General features: G+C 44.8%; 1 protein-coding gene across 1 annotated transcript; it reads left to right on the forward strand.

Moving 5' to 3' along the window:
- Nucleotides 1-8,486: 8,486 nt before the first annotated feature.
- Nucleotides 8,487-17,555, forward strand: myl4 (myosin, light chain 4, alkali; atrial, embryonic). The gene is made up of 8 exons (XM_038709665.1): nt 8,487-8,585; nt 8,793-8,820; nt 8,909-9,052; nt 16,404-16,477; nt 16,578-16,677; nt 17,143-17,220; nt 17,300-17,336; nt 17,422-17,555. Exons 1-7 carry the CDS (start codon nt 8,487-8,489, stop codon nt 17,326-17,328), a joined length of 552 nt encoding a protein of 183 aa, XP_038565593.1. The 3' UTR covers nt 17,329-17,336; nt 17,422-17,555.
- The last annotated feature ends 4,903 nt before the right edge of the window (nt 17,556-22,458 follow it).

The following is a 22,458-nucleotide window of genomic DNA, read 5'->3' on the forward strand; positions in this document are numbered from 1 at the left end:
CTGACTGAAACCTGAGAGGTCAGGTAGTGTGTCATCACACACACACACACACACACACACACACACACAGACACGTGAAGTCACATGTTTATTAGTTGCCATCAGGCCTTTCAAAAACATTTGTTAATTTTAGAAATGAATTACCTAAACATTTAAAACACATGGAAAACTTTGGAATCTAAAGTTCTGACACTGGCATCAAAAATAGATAATATATAATAGATTCAGTTTTGTTAATCAACACTTCAGGAGGTATTTTTTAGCATGCATAGTTTCTCTCTCGTACCATCCTGCCTTCCCGATATCAGCTGTTCTCACCAGAGCGTCTATCCGGTGACACTCCTCCACCGCTGGCCTTGGCCACTCCATGTCTTGGCTAGTGAGGTAGTTTGTGAAACACCAGTGTGGGTTGAGGCCCCTGAAACCTCTGGCCCAACAACAGCTCCTGGTCGCAAACACACAAGGAAAACTAATCATTCGGCTCCTCAAGCCAAGCCCAGATGTCTCTGCCAGCTCTGCTCATCCTGATCAACCATCTGTCAGAAAGTGCTCTCACATCAAACCTACAGTCTCTGGAGAATTCTGCTCAGGCACTAGATGCCCTCCACTAGTCTCTGGAGGACCCTCAAGTCTCCTCAGCTTCATCAGCAAAGCTTACTACCTCTCAACTCCTGCTGATGCAGGCACTGGCAGAACATTTTACAGGTATAGTTACAGTTTTTCTCAGCTGCTTTGGTGCATTTGTAAGACCAGAAAATGACTTGTTCAACCTCCACATCATTTACATTTACTGACTTCCATTTGAGGACCAACATACAAGCATCAAATACAGCACGAGATCTACAACTATCAACACATACTGGTAAGAGCTAATACATCTCACATCATCTGTTCACTTGTGCACATCATAGAAGCAATTTCTCTTTATTTTAAACAAAGTGAAAATGCTTTGATAGACTGATACAAATGATTATGTACAATTGTCTGCCGTTTCCTACATTACCAATTGCTCATGTGATGCTGATGACAGCTTATTATCCCCGTCTCTGTTGAATAGTCTGACCCCTGAAAACATCATTGCATAAGGTGACACATGCAAAACAGCTGAACACGTTGTCAGAGTTAAAGAAAGTCAAACTTCAGTCATATTCCTCGCATACAAGTCTGTAGCTGGACTAAACGTTGTAAACAAGGTAAGAATAAAGAACAAATCAGAACATGCTACAATAACAGCCGTCAGACCATTCACCCACCGTACACAGTCAACAGTAACAATACACAGTGAGCAGGGAAGAGTGAAAAGAGAAGATTCCAACCACAGATCCAGACTCCACAGCTCCAGAGCCAGAAACACCTGCAGGAAGTGATAGGAGGAGAGAGGAGAGAGACGAGAAAGCACAAGACTACCAGGAAGGGGAGAAGTTGTGTTAGTAACATGCAATAATGGGATGAGGTTGCATACAGAGGGAGAGAAAGTAGAGGAGAGAGGAGCTCAGTGCATCATGGGAAATCCCCCCGGCAGTCTAGGCCTATAGCAGCATAACTAAGGGATGGTTCAGGACTCACCTGAGCCAGCCCTAACTATAAGCTTTATCAAAGAGGAAAATGATGGATATGTGTGTGTGTGTGTGTGTGTGTGTGTGTGTGTGTGTGTGTGTGTGTGTGTGTGTGTGTGTGTATATATATATGAAGTTTGTCCATCTGAATATCTGGAGTGAACCTTGAATATTTTGAATGAAAGTCTGAATATATGGAATGAAATCTGATGTCTTGACCACGTTGGCAACATCTTGTGTTTTCGGGGTGAAGTGTGACACTGTGAGTGAATCAGCAAGAAATCCAGTGTCAGCTATTTGGAGCAATAAAGAGATTAGAAACACACTGGCGAATGCATGTACGAGCCAAAATACTGGAGACCATGTCCGGAACCGTTCTCCTGATTAAGAAATGTGTTCTCTTTCATCATGGAACCTCCCAGGCCAGGCAGGTCCTGTTTATCAGGCAAACTGAAATACGCCTTTAATCTCACAGGTGCCCCCCACATCAGCCCCCATCTACAATCTTTGTCTGTCCACCCAAAAAGGCTCCAGGACACAGGCAGCAACAGTAGAACACATGCATTTGAATTGTTGTTTAAAGAGTAAGATCCTGTGTTTAACCAGAATATGGCTCTCTTCAAAGCCACCAAACAAAAAACATTTTAATGTTACAGCTGCCAGAAAATTGCGTGACACACACACACAGACACACACTCTTTACAGCAACGCTCAGCTGTGCTTTATGCTCATGTTGTGAACATTTGCATACACTTGTCAGCATTGTATTTTAGTATTATTGTATTTATTTGTATACTTTGTATACTACATTTTTTGATCTCCTTAATTTTTTATATATATATATATATATAAATAAAAGTCTTCCACGATGAAAGATAATAAATTATGGTTCCCAGGATTTTGGCTTGTACAAGCATTTGTAATCTCTTTGCTGCTCCAAAGAGCTGACATTAGACTTCTTGCTGATTTGCTCATAGTGCTACTAAATGTGTCCTGAATTGATGAAGATATCTGTTGTGATGTGGAAGAGAATCTGCGACCGGACAGACAGGCACACCAGCCTAACGGCTGTTTCCATGGTTCCATTTCTAATTTTATCATTTCTACCGTTGTGCTATGCGGTGCTGTAAAACACTCCTGTCTTTTTCTTTTCTCTATGACAATGACATGCTCTGTCAACTAATTACAGTTGAACAGTAAAAACCGTGATCCCTGTCCTGTTTCCTGCAATTTATAACTTTGTACTGGTGAAAGTGATCTATGCCGTACAGAAAAAGTGCAGCCTTGTGCATTTTCAATCATTGTCATCCAAACTTTAGCCGTTGTCTCCATCAGAAAATACTTTCAGAGTACACTGCTATACTGACAACATTTTGACCATCTAGTTCATGACACAAGGACTTGTCATTCTGATGCATTGACATGTTAACTGGCCTAAATATGTACTTTTGAGAGATAGACTTGGATTGTGAGCAGGTAAACCACTGAGTTGTGCTGTTTGTGAGACCCGTTTTGAGAAATGCACTTACTGTTTTGAAAATGTTAATGATGATTCGAGAAATGCACCAAAGTGAGTGAGAAAAACTGTAAATCTATTGATCACCAGATTCTCAAGATGTATTATGACTGAATTCGTAGTGGCTTTGCCACTGTTCTACCAGAGGTTCATTCAGGACTACAGACCTGCTGTGGCAGCCCCCCCACACCTCACCTCTCTGGTGCACTACTGCGGCAGATATGGCATTCACTAAATTAAACAACTGCTCTCCTCTGCACCTGTAGTCATCCATCCGGACCTCTTTACAGTAGATGTAGATGCTTTGGACTCTGGGGTGGGGGTGGGGGGTTCAAAGATTGTCCCTTTAGGAACAACATTATGATCTGGGAAACTGAACTGTGGGCTGTGGAGTTTGAGCACCCATTTGGGGTCTGGACTGACCATAAAAACCTTTCTTACCTCCACCCCATCAAGAGGCTCAGTGCTCATCAGGCCTGGGCTCTGCACCACGAGAAAAGGCTTAATAGCCAATGGTAACTTACATGTGATCAACCTCCTTTATCCGTCATGGTTGGTGATTTATTGTTTTATTGTAGAAAATACTTAATGGCTTATTTCAACAACCCGAAACATAAAACGGTGTTGAAACAGTATCAAATTACAAACTGTGTCTTATTAAAGTATCATAATGTGTGTCTGTGTTGCAGGATTTTGCTAAATGTGGTTGATGGATTTTATTGTTTGAGTTTGAGAATGTGCGCCGCTTTAAATGTTGCTGCAGCAAGGAATTGTGGGACGGCATTCTCTCCTTTCCTTTCGTAAAGGATGGTGCAGTGTACCCTAGTGCTAAAGGAGATATGAAAGGAAGCATTGAGGCACCTTTCCTTAGCTTTTAGAGAATTCGAACAGCTGTTATCACGGCTGCCACTGAAATACTTCCGGTTCACTTCACTCAGTCAGAACCTTCCTGAACAAAAAAGACTTTTCGAACCCAGCCGGTAAGTCAACCCAGGGTTTCCCAAACCAGCCGTGAGCTGGCAGCAGTTGGCAGCAGATGACCAATCACAGACATGAACAAGTCCACTGTCAGCGGAGCGTCATATTTTACTGTAACTGTAACACTACAGAAACACAACCTAGTCTAAGTAGCACGGCTGCAGCTGACACATGCTGGGGGAATCACGACGCACTCAAATAGTGGTTGACAGACTGAATGTCAACATTTAGGCTGCTGAAAACTTACCTCATTACCTGCAGCCACATCGCAGGCGGTGACCTGCCTCTGTGATAGACTTTAAGATGTCTGCTGGTGGTTGCGACGTGAAGGATGCCATCCACAGACCAACGGGCCAATCAGGACCTGGAGACAGCACTGCTCGGTGTTTGGACTCAGCACCCGTCCTCCTGGAGCAAACAGCTGCTGTGGGTGGAACATGCCCACAACTCCCTGACCAGCTCTGCCGTAAGTATGACACATTCATGTTTCATGGCCCAGTTCCAGTCCACAAAGCTTGTTCACAACACCTATGCAGATTTGAATAGGGTTTAGGTTTAGGATTTAGATCCTGTTTGGTTGCTGTCTCTGTCCCCTTATCCTGATTCTGGTCTGTGTCTGCTCTGATTACCTCGTGTGTCCCAGCTGTGGCTGATCACCCTGCCTGGTGTGTGCTTCAGTCTCAGTATTTTAGCCCTCAGTTCTGTTTCTTGCCATCGTTTGTCCAGTGCTCCCTGCCTGTCTTTGAATGTCCCCCAGTTTTGGATTGTGCCTTTGGATTTTGAACCTACTTTTGTTTGCACGTCTGAACCCGTGTGAGCCTGTTCACGTTGTTCTTTTGTTTAAATAAATCACTAGTGTTGCATCTTGCTCGTTTGGGTCCTAACCTGCCTCTAAGCTCAGCTAATCCTGAACAAATGTTTGCCGATGTTTTAGGTAACCGAGTTGATCCTGCTGACAACAGGCTCCTTTTTTATGTTATGCATAGTTTATGAATCTTGGGTAGTGCGTAAAAGCATGGGATGGCTTCTCTGGGACACTAATGATTTTCTCCTTCTGTAGCATTTTCTTGAATCCGCTGATATTGATATGTATTATTCTGACTGAGTAGTGTGAGAAGCCTGGCATGGCAGTCTGCTGCATTTAGGGCCACAGTGCATCTTCCTTTATCAGGAGATACAACGGTGATTTAAAGAAAATCTTTGCTCTGTGAAATCATGGCCATCCTTTCCTGGATGGTGAGTTTGGAAAGGGCTGCCGACCCCTTCAGCCTGAGCTGTTCTGCTTCTGTCCTCCTTCTTTATGGCTGATTCTTTTGCCGTGAGGAGGTCAGCTCTTGGCAGATTTTATATTTTGGAATTTCCGTGTCGTACTTTTCTGGCTTTTGGCGTGTTGAGATACTGTTCCAGTCATCTGTTCAGGACATGTGGGTGAAGACTGAAGTGAGTTTGAAGCTTGAAGTGAGCGCCACACGGTGGTGAGACCATACTGACTCAGTTTAAATGTCCGTTACAGTCACTTCCTCACAGGCCAGTTCTTGATTTCACTGCAGCAAACTTCAGAACAAAAGTTCTCAGCTGACACAAGAACTGAGTCCGTAGATCAGCTCCTGTCGGACGCTGCCACCAGCTGGCGAAAGACAAGAAGTACAAAACAAAAACAAGAAGTGGAGGGTATGTTTTTCTGCTGAATGATCTTAAAATGTTTCTACAAGCACCTTCTTAGTATTTTTGCAATTTTTAGTTAATAATTTTTTTTTGTCAACTGAAACTTTATCCCCTACAGCAACACCTTCCTTTCTCCATCACCTGGTTCTCATACCAGTCCCCTTACTGCAGTCCTGTACCTCATCATAAGTCCTCTGTCCTGTAATCCACCTGCTGCCTCCGTTTGTTTAAGCCTGTTTCGGACGTTGGATTCAGTAAAGGGTCACTAACACTGATCTGTGGGTCTGACTATCTGGACACACTGACTTTGGGCCTGAGGTCTTCACAGGCCAGATGCTAACATTCCTGTAGTTCAAAAGGTCAAACCGTTGACGTTCTTTATTATGAAACCAAACTGCAAAGCTGATTGTGAACCATTTGTGTTTGTCATCTATCAGCCGCACGGACGGTTCCATGTAGGCCCAAAAATGACGTCAAAACCCTGTGACATCCCGTCGCACACGAGAGATCTAACCGTATTGCTTAGATTATAAACTTTCCGTCAATCTAAAACAACTATTCGGCGATCAGTGACGCTGCGTTGGTGTTTGGCAGGTGAGCCTCGTAGGTGGGCTGATTAATCAGTGACGATCCTAGTCAGACAAACACACTGAGCAAAGAAACTTTTTGTTGGCGCAGCTATGCAGCTACCAGAATTACAGCGTTTCTGCCGTTGCTTTACGTCATCAAACCACGGTTATGCTGGTCATGCTCAGTAGACGTTGGTGCCAACAGGAAGTAACCCTGTAGTAGTATTTTATTGGTCCAAAACTGGCTTCACTGATCTCCATTCAAATCAGCGGGATGGTCCAGTAATATCCTATGTATAAAACTGAACACCTCCGAACCCTTGACACCATTCCCAGTTCTTCACGGGACTGTAAGGAGGTAAAACAAACCCTGTCTTTCCACATCTGCGTAAGCTGTGATAGGAGACACAATTTTTTCAGCGCTGAACTTTCTTTGTTCCTGAATACAGACTTCACTCACCGGACGAGCAACTCCGTTTTCTTTTTTCTACCTCTATTGTTTTTTCTTTGTGCTACCAACACAATTTTGGATCCCTAAAGAAACTGTTATACACAAGATAACGTTTCATGCCTGCAGAAGAAGACGGATAAACTCCGTGCTTAACTGAGAAGATCACCTCCGTGTTCTACCTTCTCAACCTAAGTCAACTTCACTGATTCCTGTTGCTGCCGCCTAAGAATCAGCTGTGCCGTTGAAACTACCGGCATCGTCAGAACCGAGGCGAGAGGAAATTTCCCAAAAGGACTGACGCATCGACTCGCTACCAAAGCGACACGTAACAGGCTTTAGTCAAAGTTCTATAACGTTTTTATTGTAACTTGTACAAGCTTCATGTGGTGAAGATCTGTTCCAAGGGATATTTAAAGACCGCCGTGTCTTGTTTATTGCTGTGTGTTTTCCGTTGTTTGTGTCCGGTACCACCCGCTGCGCCATGACTGCTTTGTGGTACTGTATATTGTATATAGTTTCTCTGTGCCTTTCTCTCCTCCTGCTTACTAACCCCACATGCACACACCACTTGATCTCTGAAGCTAACTAGACCTGTGACCCACAGCAGGCTGGCATCAGAGCTCTCCAGTTTATTTTAGTTCAGGGAGAGTGATTTTTAATCCTGAAATCACATGGTTTGAACCACCATCTTGATTCCAAAATCAGCTGGCCTCGAGCCCGATTCTGAACTAGATCTGCGACTACTCACGTGGTCGGATCCACCCCCCTCTCTCTCCCCCTCTCTCCCACTCACGCGCACACACACATGCTTGCTGGATTGTGGTATGTTTTTGTTGTATTGGCTTTATTTCATTTTGCTTAGAATAGTTAATAGTGATTTACTTGCTAAAGTTGTTGATCGTTGATTTATATCCTATTATAATTTTAAGAAGTCGTTGCCTGTGATTATTTGTGTATAATTTTGTGGTAAGAGTTGGTTACCATGGACAGTGTACGGACTCACCCCCCTCTGTTTGCCATCTGTAGGTGACAAACCCTCTTTCAGCCTGATCATACTTGGCTCATATTTGGTTATTGGTCCCTGATTCCAGGGTGGTGCCCCGTATTTATTCATTATAATTAATCATTTTGAATATTAATAGTTTTTATTGATATTTTTTAGAATATATTTGATATTCAGCTAATAAGCAAACCTGACCATGTGTTGAAAACCCCAACACAGGGGAGAAGGCCACTAACGTTAAATCAGGTAAGACACACAGGGACACACAGAGAGACAGGACAACTTGGAAAATAACTTTAACTTGTTAACAACAATCAGCTGTGAAATCTGTGACAGGTTCAGCTCAGCTGTTTCTACTTAAAGGAACATTTGAACCTGGAAGAGAACAGGCGATGGCTTTTCTAGTTAAGGCGGTCTCAGTAGAAAAGAGTTGATGGGTTTTCTATTTAGGGTGGCGTCAGGAGACAGCAGTAAATGTTTTTTATTTAAGGTGGTCTGAGTAGATGTGTGTTCTGTGTGGCTTCAGTGGAGGACTGTAGAATTTGTTTCAGATCTATTTACAGTTTGTCTCTCTGCAGCAGAAATCCTGAGAGGCTTCGTGCAGCAGTTCATATCTGACCGTAAATGGACCTGCCGGACTATGAGTGTAGCAGGTATTTAAACGTCTCACTGAGGAAGCTCCTCTGCTTCCTTCACTCACCCTCTATGATCTGAATCTCCTCTCTTACTGTCCATCTGTCCCTCCATCATGCCGCCCAAGAAGACCGAGCAAAAGAAAGAAGCAGTTAAAATCTCTCCAGAACCAGAAGCGGCTAAAGATCCAGACTTCGACCCACTCAGCATCAAGGTCTGTCTGAACCAATCATTTTCATAGAAAATTAGAAGATGATAGTTTTTTTTGTTGTTTCCATTCAAATTGTAAAATACGAAGTTCAGAGGAGGCGTTTTTCAACATGAGGTCGTCTTGACTGAATCGTTGGCTTCATGTAAAGAGCTCCTTCCTCCTTCAGTGTGGGCTGATCTCAGCTCAGTGTTTTCTTTCTTACTCTGTCAGATTGAGTTCAGCGCTGCTCAGATTGAAGGTAAAACAGCAACACACACAGTTTGATTTTCAGAATGTAATGAGAAGTGTTTCCAGACTGATGTCATCACTAATGTCATCACTGACAGAGTTTAAAGAAGCCTTCCAGCTGTTCGAGCAAAGTCCACAGAACCAGATCTTCTTCTCTCAGTGTGGAGACGTGATGAGAGCGCTCGGACAAAACCCAACCAATGCTGAAGTCCTCCGAGTGCTGGGACGCCCCAAGGCTGAGGGTACACGCAGGGACACAGAGAGAGAGGGACACACACAGAGAGACACACAGAGAGAGACAGGGACACAAAGAGAGAGACAGGGACACATAGAAAGAGGGACACACAGAGAGACACAGGGACAAACACAGAGACACACACAGAGACACAGAGAGAGAGAGGGACACAAACAGGGACACCCAGAGAGAGGGACACAGAGAGAGAGAGAGACAGAGAGGGACACAAACAGGGACACCCAGAGAGAGGGACACAGAGAGAGAGAGAGACAGAGAGGGACACACACAGGGACACACAAAGAGAGGGACACACAGAGACACACACAGAGAGAGAGAGAGACAGAGAGGGACACACACAGGGACACACAAAGAGAGGGACACACAGAGACACACACAGAGAGACACAGGGACACACAGAGACACAGAGAGAGAGGGACACACAGAGAGAGACACACAGAGAGTGACAGGGACACACAGAGAGAGACACACAGAGAGTGACAGGGACACACAGAGAGAGACACACAGAGAGTGACAGGGACACAAACTGCAAAGCTGATTGTGAACCATTTGTGTTTGTCATCTATCAGCTGAAACAATGAGTGGGTTAGCCACGCTGCTTTGATCAGCAGGAGAACCTGGATGTGTTTCACCAGTTTTCCAGATGTATTAAAGGCGTCGTGGCTAGGAACAGGTGTTGGGCCTCACATCCATGGCAACAGCCTCCGGGTCACTGAGGAGCCTGGCCATGCAGCTTGTCTACACAAAGAGGGTCGGAGAACAATGGAAAGCCCACACGGCCCCTGGCCAGTTAATTCACACCAACCTGTGAACTCTTAACTTTTAAAACCAAACCAAAGGTTTGTATTGGCTGAAGCTTTCAGGGGGCGGAGTAATCCCAGAAAGTAGAACCATTTTGTCAACGGACGTATTAAACCAAGGGGGTAAGCCACAGTTGAAACAGTGAAGCCGACCAAAGCCCGCACGGACGGTTCCATGTAGGCCCAAAAATGACGTCAAAACCCTGTGACATCCCGTCGCACACGAGAGATCTAACCGTATTGCTTAGATTATAAACTTTCCGTCAATCTAAAACAACTATTCGGCGATCAGTGACGCTGCGTTGGTGTTTGGCAGGTGAGCCTCGTAGGTGGGCTGATTAATCAGTGACGATCCTAGTCAGACAAACACACTGAGCAAAGAAACACACACAGAGAGACACAGGGACACACAGAGACACAGAGAGAGAGGGACACACACAGAGAGACACACAGAGAGTGACAGGGACACACAGAAAGAGGGACACACAGAGACACAGGGACACACAGGGACACACAGAAAGAGGGACACACAGAGACACAGGGACACACAGAGACACAGAGAGAGAGGGACACACACAGGGACACACAGAGAGAGACACACAGAGTGACAGGGACACACAGAAAGAGGGACACACAGAGAGGGACAGGGACACACAGAAAGAGGGACACACAAAGACACACACAGAGACACACACAGAGAGACACAGGGACACACAGAGAGAGACACACAGAGAGGGACAGGGACACACAGAGAGGGAGACAGGGACACACAAAGAGGGACACAGAGAGAGAGAGAGGGACACACAGAGACACAGGGACACACAGAGACACAGAGAGAGAGAGGGAAACACAGAGAGAGACACACAGAGAGTGACAGGGACACACAGAAAGAGGGACACACAGAGAGGGACAGGGACACACAGAAAGAGGGACACACAAAGACACACACAGAGACACACACAGAGAGACACAGGGACACACAGAGAGGGAGACAGGGACACACAAAGAGGGACACAGAGAGAGAGAGAGAGGGACACAGAAAGAGGGACAGAGAGAGAGAGAGAGAGGAACAGAGAGAGAGAGAGGGACACACACAGGGACACACAGAGAGAGGGACAGGGACACACAGAGAGGGAGACAGGGACACACAAAGAGGGACACAGAGAGAGAGAGAGAGAGGAACAGAGAGAGAGAGAGAGGGACACACACAGGGACACAGAGAGAGGGACACACAGAGACACAGAGAGAGAGCAACACACTGACACACAGAGACAGACACACACACAGCTTCCTCTTCCTGCTCACATACACCGCCATCTTTGATTGGCCTAAAATAAAGTTCAGCAGCTGGCATTTATGTTTAGCAGCCTTACAGTAGATGAATCCCAGGACAAACACTTGTGTGGAGAAAACCTCGCCTAACTTAGTGAAAAGTGTCGCCAGCAACAAAAACAACGGCGGCAGGCACACACATTCACAAGAACAATGAAACACAGTTTCTTTAACAGGACAAAAAGGACAGACGTCGCTCGCACCGGGACTGATGACCGCCACGATGCAACACTCTGCACTGCAGGTCAGCCACTCTCTTCGTCAGAGGAGGTTTGTACAGACTCCTCCACGCAGGTCGGACACCGACCGCCAAACCCAGACGTCCACGCCACGGTGTGTCGACTCGACTGTGGAGTTTTCCCTTGTTCAAACACACCACCATCAGTTTATATAAGGCGTTCCCTTTTGCCTCCTCCAAGTTTAAAATGCAGCATGGTACATCTAAAAAAATCCCATCATTGTTCTCTAGATTGGGACTGACACATAATCCAAGAAAGGAATCGTCCGATTGAGGTTTAATCAGTCCGACCGTATACTCCTCCAACCTGACGGATTCATGTCCTGACAGTTTGTGTGTCCAGTGCTCCAGCAGTCTAGCGATGGTTCTGACCAACCTCACACCCGGAGCAGCTGCCAAAGCAGTAGCATCCTTCAGCCTTGGTCCAGTGGTATCCACCATATCACCAAGCGTGAGCACTCGTGCCCGGCAGAACCGCTCCGTCACGGCCAACCCGATGATCCATACGTTCCCCGTGCACCACTGGCTCCTCCAGCAGCCAGTGTAAGGAGTCACCGAGCACCCGTCTCTCCTTGATCAACAGCTTCCACACTGTGAACACTCCACGATAAAAAGGAGGCAACGACTGGAAACTCTGCTTCCTTACATCCATCAGGAACAGTTTTAATCCACAGCGATGGAAGTTCTGCAGGACCCAACGCGCCAGAGAGCCAAAGACCAAGTCTTTTGGGCCAAATAGCAGTCTCTGGATGAACTGCAGCTGGAAAGCAGCGTCCCTGCTGGCCAAGTGAACAACTCCTTGTCCTCCCTGGTCTTTGGGAAGAAACAAAACAGACTGGGGAATCCAGTGCAACTTATCCCAAAAACAAATTAACCAAAACAGATCCACACAAGACAGTTTCTGCCACAGAGATGAGGACACCAGATTATTAATAAGTGTCCTCCCTCTATAGGACATGCTCGGTAAGAGCCACTTCCACTTCTTTAATTGCCCTTCAACCTTTTCCAGCATGTTATCCCAGTTCTTCGACATCACCCACTCCTCACCCAGAAACACACCCAAATAATTTAACCCTACTGTCTTCCAGGCTAGCCCTCCTGGCAGAACCAGGTTATACTGCAACACATTTCCCACCACCACAGCTTCACTTTTCCCCCAGTTAACTAGCAGGAAGATATGCGATGCAAAATACCCACACTGTCTACCAAAACATCGATATCCCTTTGTGTGTTTAAAACAACCATTACATCATCTGCATATGCTGACAGTTTAACAGCTGAATCACACCCAGGAAAACACACCCCAGAAAGTTCCTGTCTGAGTCTATTGAGCAGAGGCTCTATAGCGAGGGAATAAAGCATCCCGACAGAGAGCAACCCTGCTGTACCCCTCTCTGCATATTAAAAGGCACCCCCAAACCCCATTCACCTTTAATATGCTCGCAACATCACGGTACAGAACCTGGATCATAGCTATGAAACCTGGGCTGAAACCAAAAGCACGGAGTTTCTGCCACAAATATTGGTGTTCAACCTGGTCGAAAGCCTTCTCCTGGTCTATGGAAATAAAGCCAGTATTCAAACCCACTGAGCCAGAGACATCCAAGACGTGCCGAACTAGAGTAATGTTATCACTCATTAACCTGTCGGGTACACAGTAAGTCTGGTCGACATGAACCACTTCACTCATCACCTCCCGAAGCTGCGAGGCGAGGGCCTTGAAGAGGATTTTATAGTCTCCACACAGCAGAGACACCGGCCTCCAGTTCTTTAAATCCAGCAGATCTCCTTTCTTCGGCAGCAAAGTTCAACGGCATAAACCCTCTGCTCAGACTGTCCTGAAACACCTCCAGCAGATCTTCATCAACCACAGGCCAGAAGGTTTTATAAAAGTCCACAGGGAGCCCGTCGATGCCTGGAGCCTTACCGTTTCCGAGACTCATCAGAGCAACATACAACTCATTCAAAGACAGAGCATCGTCCAGCACAGTATTGTTATCTGCCCCCACCTGAGGAAGCCCGGCATAGAAAGAAGCAGCGGACTCTGCATCTTCCACAAACTCCTCTCTGAACAGTTCTTTGTAGAACGAGGTGGCGTACCTCCTGATCTCAGGGGTTCCTGTGACCGTAGCACCTTCTTCAGAGCGCAGAGAGTGGAGGATCTTTCTTTGACCGTTTTTGCGCTCTAAACCAAAGAAAAACTGTGATGGTGCATCCATCAGGGAAGCGTTCATGAAGCGTGAGTGGACAAGAGCTCCCTGCGCTGTGATGCACCACAGGTCGGCAGCCTTTTTGACTTTAAGAGCTTCAACATGGCCTTAATTTCCTGTGGAATCCACCAACGTCTTTAATTCCTAATTCCACTACGTCAATCTCTAGGTCCGGAAGACCCCTTGTAATGTGCTTGGTGACATTGCGAGTATATTGCTGACAAAAAAGCTTCACCTGAATATCTCACCACTGCTGCAACGATGGGACACTGGACTTAGTGCTCCTGTGAATACCCCACACACACTCAAATGCCTATTTAAAAGAGTTATCATTTAAAAGTCCAGTATTGAAGTGTCAATATGCGCTGTGCAATTTTACATTCTCAATATACAGTGCACTGGACAAGACAATGGTCAGAAAAACCTACAGGAGTGATGAGACACTGTTTAAAAATGCCAAAATGGTGTTTAAAACAATAAAAGCGATGGCCAAAGACAGCAAGTTATCTCTGGAATGACTGGACTGGACTCTGGAGTGTGCTGCCTGTCGTCCATGTGAAAACCTCTCCACACATCCATCAGCTCATAACTCTCCATCAGACGCCGGAGCTTGGCTGATGAAGCAGGATGAGGCTCTAGGTGATTTCGATCCAGTTTGGGATTTTCAGTGCAGTTAAAATCACCGCCCAGCCACAAAAAATCCTCTGTACAGTCATGAAGCACATCACTCAAAACATCTAAAAACCTCATCCTGTCACCGGCCAGAATGGGAGCATAAACATTTACAAAGATCAGTTTAGTGTGTTCATACTGAACCTTTATCTTTAAAATATGCCCACTCATTATCTCCTCCACTTCAAAAGAGCAGAGACGAAACCCCTTTGAGAAGAGCACCCCCACCCCCCCACTGTTAGAGGCTTCATGGCTGAGGATAACTTCTCCAGGCCACTGCTTCTTCCACTCACTTTCATACACCACATCACTATTAGTCTCCTGCACAAACATCACATCCAGGTTCTTTAACTCCATGAGTCTAAAGAGAGAAGCTGTTTTTATGTTGCTCCTCGCACGTTAATATTTAAAGAACCAATTTTTAAATCAGCCATAAAGGAGGGAAAAACTGACAGAATAACAAATACAACCTCAATCACGTGGAGAAACATGGTGGACTCAGTCATCATCTATGAGCTGAGCTCTGACTCTCGTCACTATTTTCTTAAGATGGAAAACCTCCTGGTCAGTGAAGCCCTCGCTGTCTTTCCTCAGACATGCTACAGACCTCACAAACCCTCTGAGGTCAGAGAAGAACTGCTCCGTCTTCACGGCCCTGAGGCCCTTTTTCACCACTTCAACCTGGGATGCAGTCCACTCACATTCCTCCTCATCCTCCTCCTCATCAGAAAGATCCTCTGGCATTTCTTAGCTTTAGCTTCACTCTGTTCTTTATTAGCACTATTTTTCCTTTTGCTGGTCCTCTTAGTCGGAACCAGCTCGTCAGCCATACTGTCAACCAGAAGATCATCAGCCGCCTTGTTAATGTTCTCACTGCAACTAGCTTTACTGGCCTTACCTTCCCTTTTCTCTAACTGTACACTATCAGCTTCCTCATTGGCCTGAGTGTTTTTGCCATCATCAGTTTTATCTGCACTATCATTCTGTACAACAGAACTCTGCAGACGCACCCAGTGAGTCTGATTCAGCTGCAGGAGACACAACAACAGAGTCCACGCCACCCTGAAGCGGCACCGCGGCCCAATCCGCTGTACCATTCAGCCCTGCAGGTTTGGAGGCTGGCTCGGGCCCGCGTGGAACCGAACCGGTTCGTTTCTCTCCGGCGGGACAGACTAAATGACCCTCATCCCCGCACCCGAAACACTTCATGGTGTCAGATGTCGCAAAGACAACATAATTAAAGCCTTCAACTTTGAAACTGAACGTCAGGTTTAAATCAGTGGCGTTATCCTTCAGGATCATGTGACACATGACGTGTTTCATCTTTGGTGACTTACAGCCCAGCAGAACCATTTTAACAGGAGAAATCAGCTGGCCGTAACGTGACAGCTCTTTAACTAGATCCTCAGATTTAATGAACGGAGGTGTGTTAGAAATAGTGATCCTGATTATCCAAAAGAATCACTACAGCGCTGTTCATACGGGGGGCAGACATCACACTGTGAAAGCCTACAACCTCCCTGACAGCATAGCTGGCCTCCTCCACTGAACAGCAGACATGCAGGGAAACCCTCACCGCATGTCGGCGAGTTAGCTTCTCCAGCACCGCATGGCTGCCAACCACGGGCATGATGCCCAGCTGACAAACCCTCTACCCGAACACACCAACAACAAACAACAACTACCAACTACACAACATAAAACAATACCAAACAAAGATAGAAACTCACACGCTCTGTAGAATCACTCTGCACTCACACTCCCATGGTCCCAGACACACAGGGACACAGAGACACAGAGAGGGACACAGAGAGAGAGACACAGGGACACAGAGACACAGAGAGGGACAAAGAGAGAGAGACACAGAGACACAGAGAGGGACACAGAGAGAGAGACACAGAGACACAGAGAGGGACAAAGAGAGAGAGACACAGAGACACAGAGAGACACATGGACACACAGAAGTTACAGATTTGGTTTAAGTTTTAAGACTGTTGAACAGAAAAAAACTTTAAAACCTTTTCCGTATTTAGAAAGTTTGAGACGTTCCCCATGTTTCCTCTTCTTCTTCTTGTCTATTTTGGACAGACATGGGAAGTAAAATGGTGGACTTTGAGACCTTCCTGCCGATGCTGCAACATGTGGCTCAGTCCAAAGACAAAGTAAGATGAAGGGTTTCAGCTCGAGAGATAATTTATTGGTAAAAATATGTACTACTCACTCCGGGTGTGTGTTCATGTCTTAATGTGTGTGTGTTAACAGGGAACCTACGAGGACTTTGTGGAAGGCCTCAGAGTCTTCGATAAAGAAGGAAATGGGATGGTGATGGGTGCAGAGCTGAGACATGTTCTGGTCACTCTGGGTATGATGATCATAAAATGTGTTTTCCAAGAAAGCATGCAAATGATTTTAAATGAAAGTGACACACTTAAAACATTTAAGTCACAACATCAAGTAAAACATTTTAACCCTCCAACATTAAACAAAACAAAGTTACTCAACGTTCATGTAAATATATGAGACCCGAGTCGGTGCAGACATGAGAGAATGTGTCACATCTTAGTCATTTCGAAGTGTGTACACTTCTTCCATTCAGTTCTTCTGCTTTTAGCAAGTATCTCAGAACACTGGTTAGTGAAAGTAGCTTCTATGTGACGCCTGTTATTCACATTGGTACACTCTGCTTTTTATCTGAAAATGTGGTTGTTGATATTTGTTGTGTAAATTTGATCCTATAATCTGAGATTTTACCCTTCTGTAATTTATTACCCACACTGAGCATGCTCAGACTCTGTGACAACCTGTTGTGCATGTTCTGTGTAATCAGGAGAGAGGATGACTGAAGGAGAAGTGGACAAGGTGTTGGCAGGACAGGAAGATGCTAACGGATGTATTAACTATGAAGGTAACACACACATTAATGAATAGAAAACACAGAGCAGTGACATGATACCTGAAGGAAACTCTGTGCATCTCTCTTTCAGCTTTTGTCAAGTACATCATGGCTGGCTGAAACAACATGTGAGTGTGTTCTTTACTTTGTTTCAAAAGTAGAATCAATAGAATCCGGTTTCTGCAGTACAAAACTAATCTGTCTGTGTTTTAGGTTGGGCTCTGTGTTCAGGAAGAAGTTCCTGCTCGGTTTTCCACCTGTCGTCAGTCTTCCATCTAAGATTCCTGATTTGGCAGTGAACACTTTCAGTATTTCAATTAAACATTGAGACATGTGTTTAACTTCCAGTGTTTCAGCTGTGGTTCTTGTCAGTCAAGTTCAATTCAGTTCAGTTAAATTTTATTTATATAGCACCAAATCACAACAACAGTTATCTCACAGCGCTTTTCATAAAAGAGCAGGTCTAGACCGTACTCTGTGATGTTATTTACAGAAGCCCAACAGTTCCCACCAAGAGCAGCACTAGGAGACAGAGGCAAGGAAAAACTTCCTTTAAGAGGCAGAAACCTCGAGCAGAACCATGACTCAGGGTGGGCGACCATCTGCCTCCACCGGTTGGGGGTGAAGGGGCGAGAGAGAGAGAGGGAGAGAGAGAGAGAGAGAGAGAGAGAGAGAGGGAGGCAGCCTACACAATATCCACACAGAGGTACAGACAGTAAAGGTGATGTTGCTATAGACTAAATGAAAAATGGTACAGATATTTATAGTAGTGTTAATGGTAACAGTCGTAATGTTAATGATTATAATAACAATAATAACAATAGGACTAGTAACAATAGTCGTTGCAGCAGAGGGTGTCGAGCAGGAACACGGGGGCAGCAGGTGACCCGCAACCACAGATCCAGACTCCACAGCTCCAGAGCCAGAAAACCTGCAGGAAGTGATAGGAGGAGAGAGGAGAGGGACGAGAAAGCACAAGACTACCAGAAAGGGGAGAAGTTGTGTTAGTAACATGCAATAATGGGATGAGGTTGCATACAGAGGGAGAGAAAGTAGAGGAGAGAGGAGCTCAGTGCATCATGGGAAATCCCCCGGCAGTCTAGGCCTATAGCAGCATAACTAAGGGATGGTTCAGGACTCACCTGAGCCAGCCCTAACTATAAGCTTTATCAAAGAGGAAAGTCTTAAGCCTACTCTTAAATGTGGAGATGGTGTCTGCCTCCTGAACCCAAACTGGAACCTGGTTCCACAGGAGAGGAGCTTGATAGCTGAACGCTCTGGCTCCTAGTCTACTTTTGGAGACTCTAGGAACCACAAGTAACCCTGCATTCTGGGAGCGCAGTGCTCTGGTGGGGTAATAAGGTACTATGAGCTCTTTAAGATAAGATGGTGCCTGACCATGAAGAGCTTTGTAGATAAGAAGAAGGATATTGAATTCTATTCTGGATTTTACAGGAAGCCAATGCAGAGAAGCTCATTTTTAGACAGGATGTTCCTGATTTTCGCAATATTACGTAGGTGAAAAAAGATGGTCCTTGAAATTTGCTTAATGTGAGACTTAAACGACATGTCCTGATCAAAGATAACTCCAAGATTCCTCACAGTGGTGCTGGAGGCCAGGGCGATGCCATCAAGGGAAACTATGTCTTTAGATAATGTGTCACGGAGGTGCTTGGGCCGCAGAACAATATCTGAGTTTAACTTTAGAAAATTACAGGTCATCCAGGTTTTAACATCCTGAAGGAACATTTGAAGTTTAGCTAACTGATCAGTTTTATCTGGCTTGATTGATAGATATAACTGAGTATCATCTGCATAACAATGAAAGTTTATGGAATATTTCCTGATAATATTGCCTAAAAGAAGCATATATAAAGTGAACAGGATTGGTCCGAGGACAGATCCTTGTGGAACTCCATGACTAATTTTGGCGTACATGGAGGACTCAAGTACAAACTGAGGACTCATGTACAAACTGAAATCGATCTGATAAATAGGACTTAAACCATCTTGGAGCGGTTCAATGAAATATTCCAGTCTCTGCAATAGGATCTGATGGTCAATGGTATCAAATGCAGCACTAAGATCTAATAAAACCAGTACAGAGACAAGTCCTTTGTCTGATGCAATAAGGAGGTCGTTAGTAATTTTCACCAGTGCTGTCTCTGTGCTATGATGAGCTCTAAATCCTGACTGAAAATCCTCAAATAAACTATTGCTCTGTAGAAAGTCACACAGCTGTTTAGCAACTGCTTTCTCCAGAACCTTAGAGAGAAATGGAAGGTTAGATATAGGTCTATAGTTGGCTAAAACATCCGGATCAAGTTTGGGCTTTTTCAGAAGAGGTTTAATTACAGCTACTTTAAAGTACTGTGGTACATAGCCTGTTGATAAAGATAGATTGATCATATCTAGTATAGAGGTGCTGACTAAGGGTAAAACATCTTTAAGCAGCCTAGTCGGGATGGGGTCTAAGAGGCAGGTTGATGGTTTAGATGAAGAAATTATTGAAGTTAGTTGGTAAAGATTGAGGGAAGCAAATCAGTCTAACCATATTTCTGGTATTACAGCTGTTTCTGGTTTTACAGCTGTTTCTAAGGTTCCTGAGTTTAGAGATAAGTTGGTGCCAGTTGAGGGCAGGTCTTGGTGAATTTTGTTTCTAATAGTTAGAATTTTATCATTAAAGAAGCTCATGTCATGTCAAGTCGTAACTACTGAGAGCTATGGGAATACTTGGCTCAATAGAGCTGTGACTCTCTGTCAGCCTGGCTACAGTGCTGAAAAGAAACTTGGGGTTGTTCCTATTTTCCTCTATTAATGACGAGTAGTACGCTGCTCTGGCATTATGGAGGGCCTTCCTATAAGTTTTAAGACTATCTTGCCTAATTAAATGAGAATTTTCCAGTTTGGTGGAATGCCAATTCCTCTCAAGTTTCCACGATATTTGCTTTAATTTGCGAGTTTCAGTATTATACCATGGAGCTAACGTCTTTGTTTTAGTATTTTCTTTTTTAGAGGGGCTACAGAGTCGACATACTCTTAAATGTGGAGATGGTGTCTGCCTCCTGAACCCAAACTGGAACCTGGTTCCACAGGAGAGGAGCTTGATAGCTGAACGCTCTGGCTCCTAGTCTACTTTTGGAGACTCTAGGAACCACAAGTAACCCTGCATCATGCAGTCGAGATAGTAACATATTTTTTTTTTTAGTGGGGCTACAGAGTCGAGTGTCATTCGCAGCGAGATGATTGATTTGTAACTATCAAGTACAATATGTTTTAAACATGAGTAGCTAACCTTAGCCTAGCTCATCATATCTGAGTGCACAAATGCACTGCCAGTCAAGCTTCATGACAAGATTAACGTTAGCTACCTGTCATACATGTCATTCTAAAAACGGAGACAGCGATAGACTCCGTGCCCTTGCCAACAGTAAATATAAATAATCATTAAATAATGCCATACTACATTTAAAAAGCATTTCTATTGAAATGAGCAACACAACGTCAACTTACCTCTATCTAGCCTGTACACGCTACAGCTCCGTCTCCAGAAAGTGGACGGAGCTGTCAGAGCGAGGGGATTGTGGGCGTGGCCATGCGTTCGATGCAAACCCATGATTGATCAGTCAAACCACCAATAGAATCTCTTATTTAGACCTTTTTTGACTCGCAATACTTTTCAACTTGCAAAACTCTCTTACTAGCAAAACGGTTGAACCTGCAAAACATTCTGACTCACAAGGAAAACTTTTTAACTTGCAATCAATAATGACAAATTAGCAATTAAACTTTTTATGACACAAAAAAAGGCCTGTTTATTTTTAATTACAAACTTAATTTTTGATGCTCTCAAAACATTTTTTTTTGCTTGCACTAAAAAGACACAAAAATACCTTCATAGCAGACACTGTCACTATAGGGTTTTCACTAAGTAACTCCTGGAATGGAGGAGCAGAGAAGTGTGTTAGACTGCGACTCTGCGTAGGGTTTTGGGTGGGTAACTGCTGAAAAAGAAGGGCAGAGAAGTGTGTTAAACTGCGACTCTGCCTCCTGGTCTCATCTCTGGGTTGTCATGGATTTGGTCCACTAATAAACTTGGTCAGATTTCTAGAAATGAGAGCTGCTCCTTCCCAAGTGGGATGGATGCCGTCTCTCCGGATCAGACCAGGTCTTCCCCAGAAAGTCTGCCAATGATCAACAAAGCCCACATCATTTGCTGGACAACACCTGAACAACCAGTGGCGGAATGATGACATGCGGCTATACATGTCATCACTGGTCAGATTTGGCAGGGGTCCAGAGAAAACTACGGTGCCCGACATTGTTTTTGCATATGTACACACCGACTCAACATTAATCTTAGTGACCTCCAATTGGCGTAATCGGGAGTCATTACCGCCGACGTGAATAACAATCTTACTGTATTTACGTTTATCCTTAGCCAGCAGTTTCAAATAAGACTCAATGTCGCCCGCTCTGGCCCCAGGGATGCACTTAACTATGGCCGCTGGCTTCGCTAACTTCACGTTTCTCAAAATGGAGCTGCCAATGATCAGAGTTGGTTTCTCAGCGGGTGTGTCGCTGAGTGGGGAAAATCTGTTAGAAACGTGAACAGGTTGATGATGCCCCGTGGACTTTGAATGCTTACGACTATTCCTCCTTCGGACAGTCACCTAGCCCCCCTTTCCTGGCTGCACAGGGGATGCCGGAGGACGGCTACCACAGGCTAACTCAGGCCGTTCCGCACCGACTACCGGGGACTGGCTAGCTACAGTAGCTAAAGACTGATCTACCAAGGTGCGGAGCCGGACTTCTAAATCACTGAGCCTCGCCTCCATGTCTACAAATAAACTACACTTATTACAAGTCAGGTTTAAGACGGCGCTGCCGACAGGTAGCTACAGATGCATGCGCAGATGAAATTAATGTCACAAAACACCAAGGACATTTAACAAGTAAACATGATTAAACACATAAATGCACAAAATTTTGAACAATGTTTTGTCTCTCGTCATTTTACAATCATGTATATGTGAATGAAAAAATGTATAATGTGTAGTACCTAATGTTTATATATACACTGTTAAATAAAGGGTACACTTAAACAACACAATGTAACACATGTAAGTCAATCACACTTCTGTGAAATCAAACTGTCCACTTAGGAGGCAACACTGATTGACAATTAATTTCACACGCTGTTGTACAAATGGAATAGACAACAGGTGGAAATTATAGGCAATTAGCAAG

The sequence above is a fragment of the Micropterus salmoides genome, unplaced genomic scaffold, assembly GCF_014851395.1.
Source record: "Micropterus salmoides isolate LMB-PRFRI ecotype aquatic unplaced genomic scaffold, ASM1485139v1 Ms_hic_scaffold_10, whole genome shotgun sequence".
In the NCBI taxonomy this organism is placed as follows: Eukaryota; Metazoa; Chordata; class Actinopteri; order Centrarchiformes; family Centrarchidae; genus Micropterus; species Micropterus salmoides.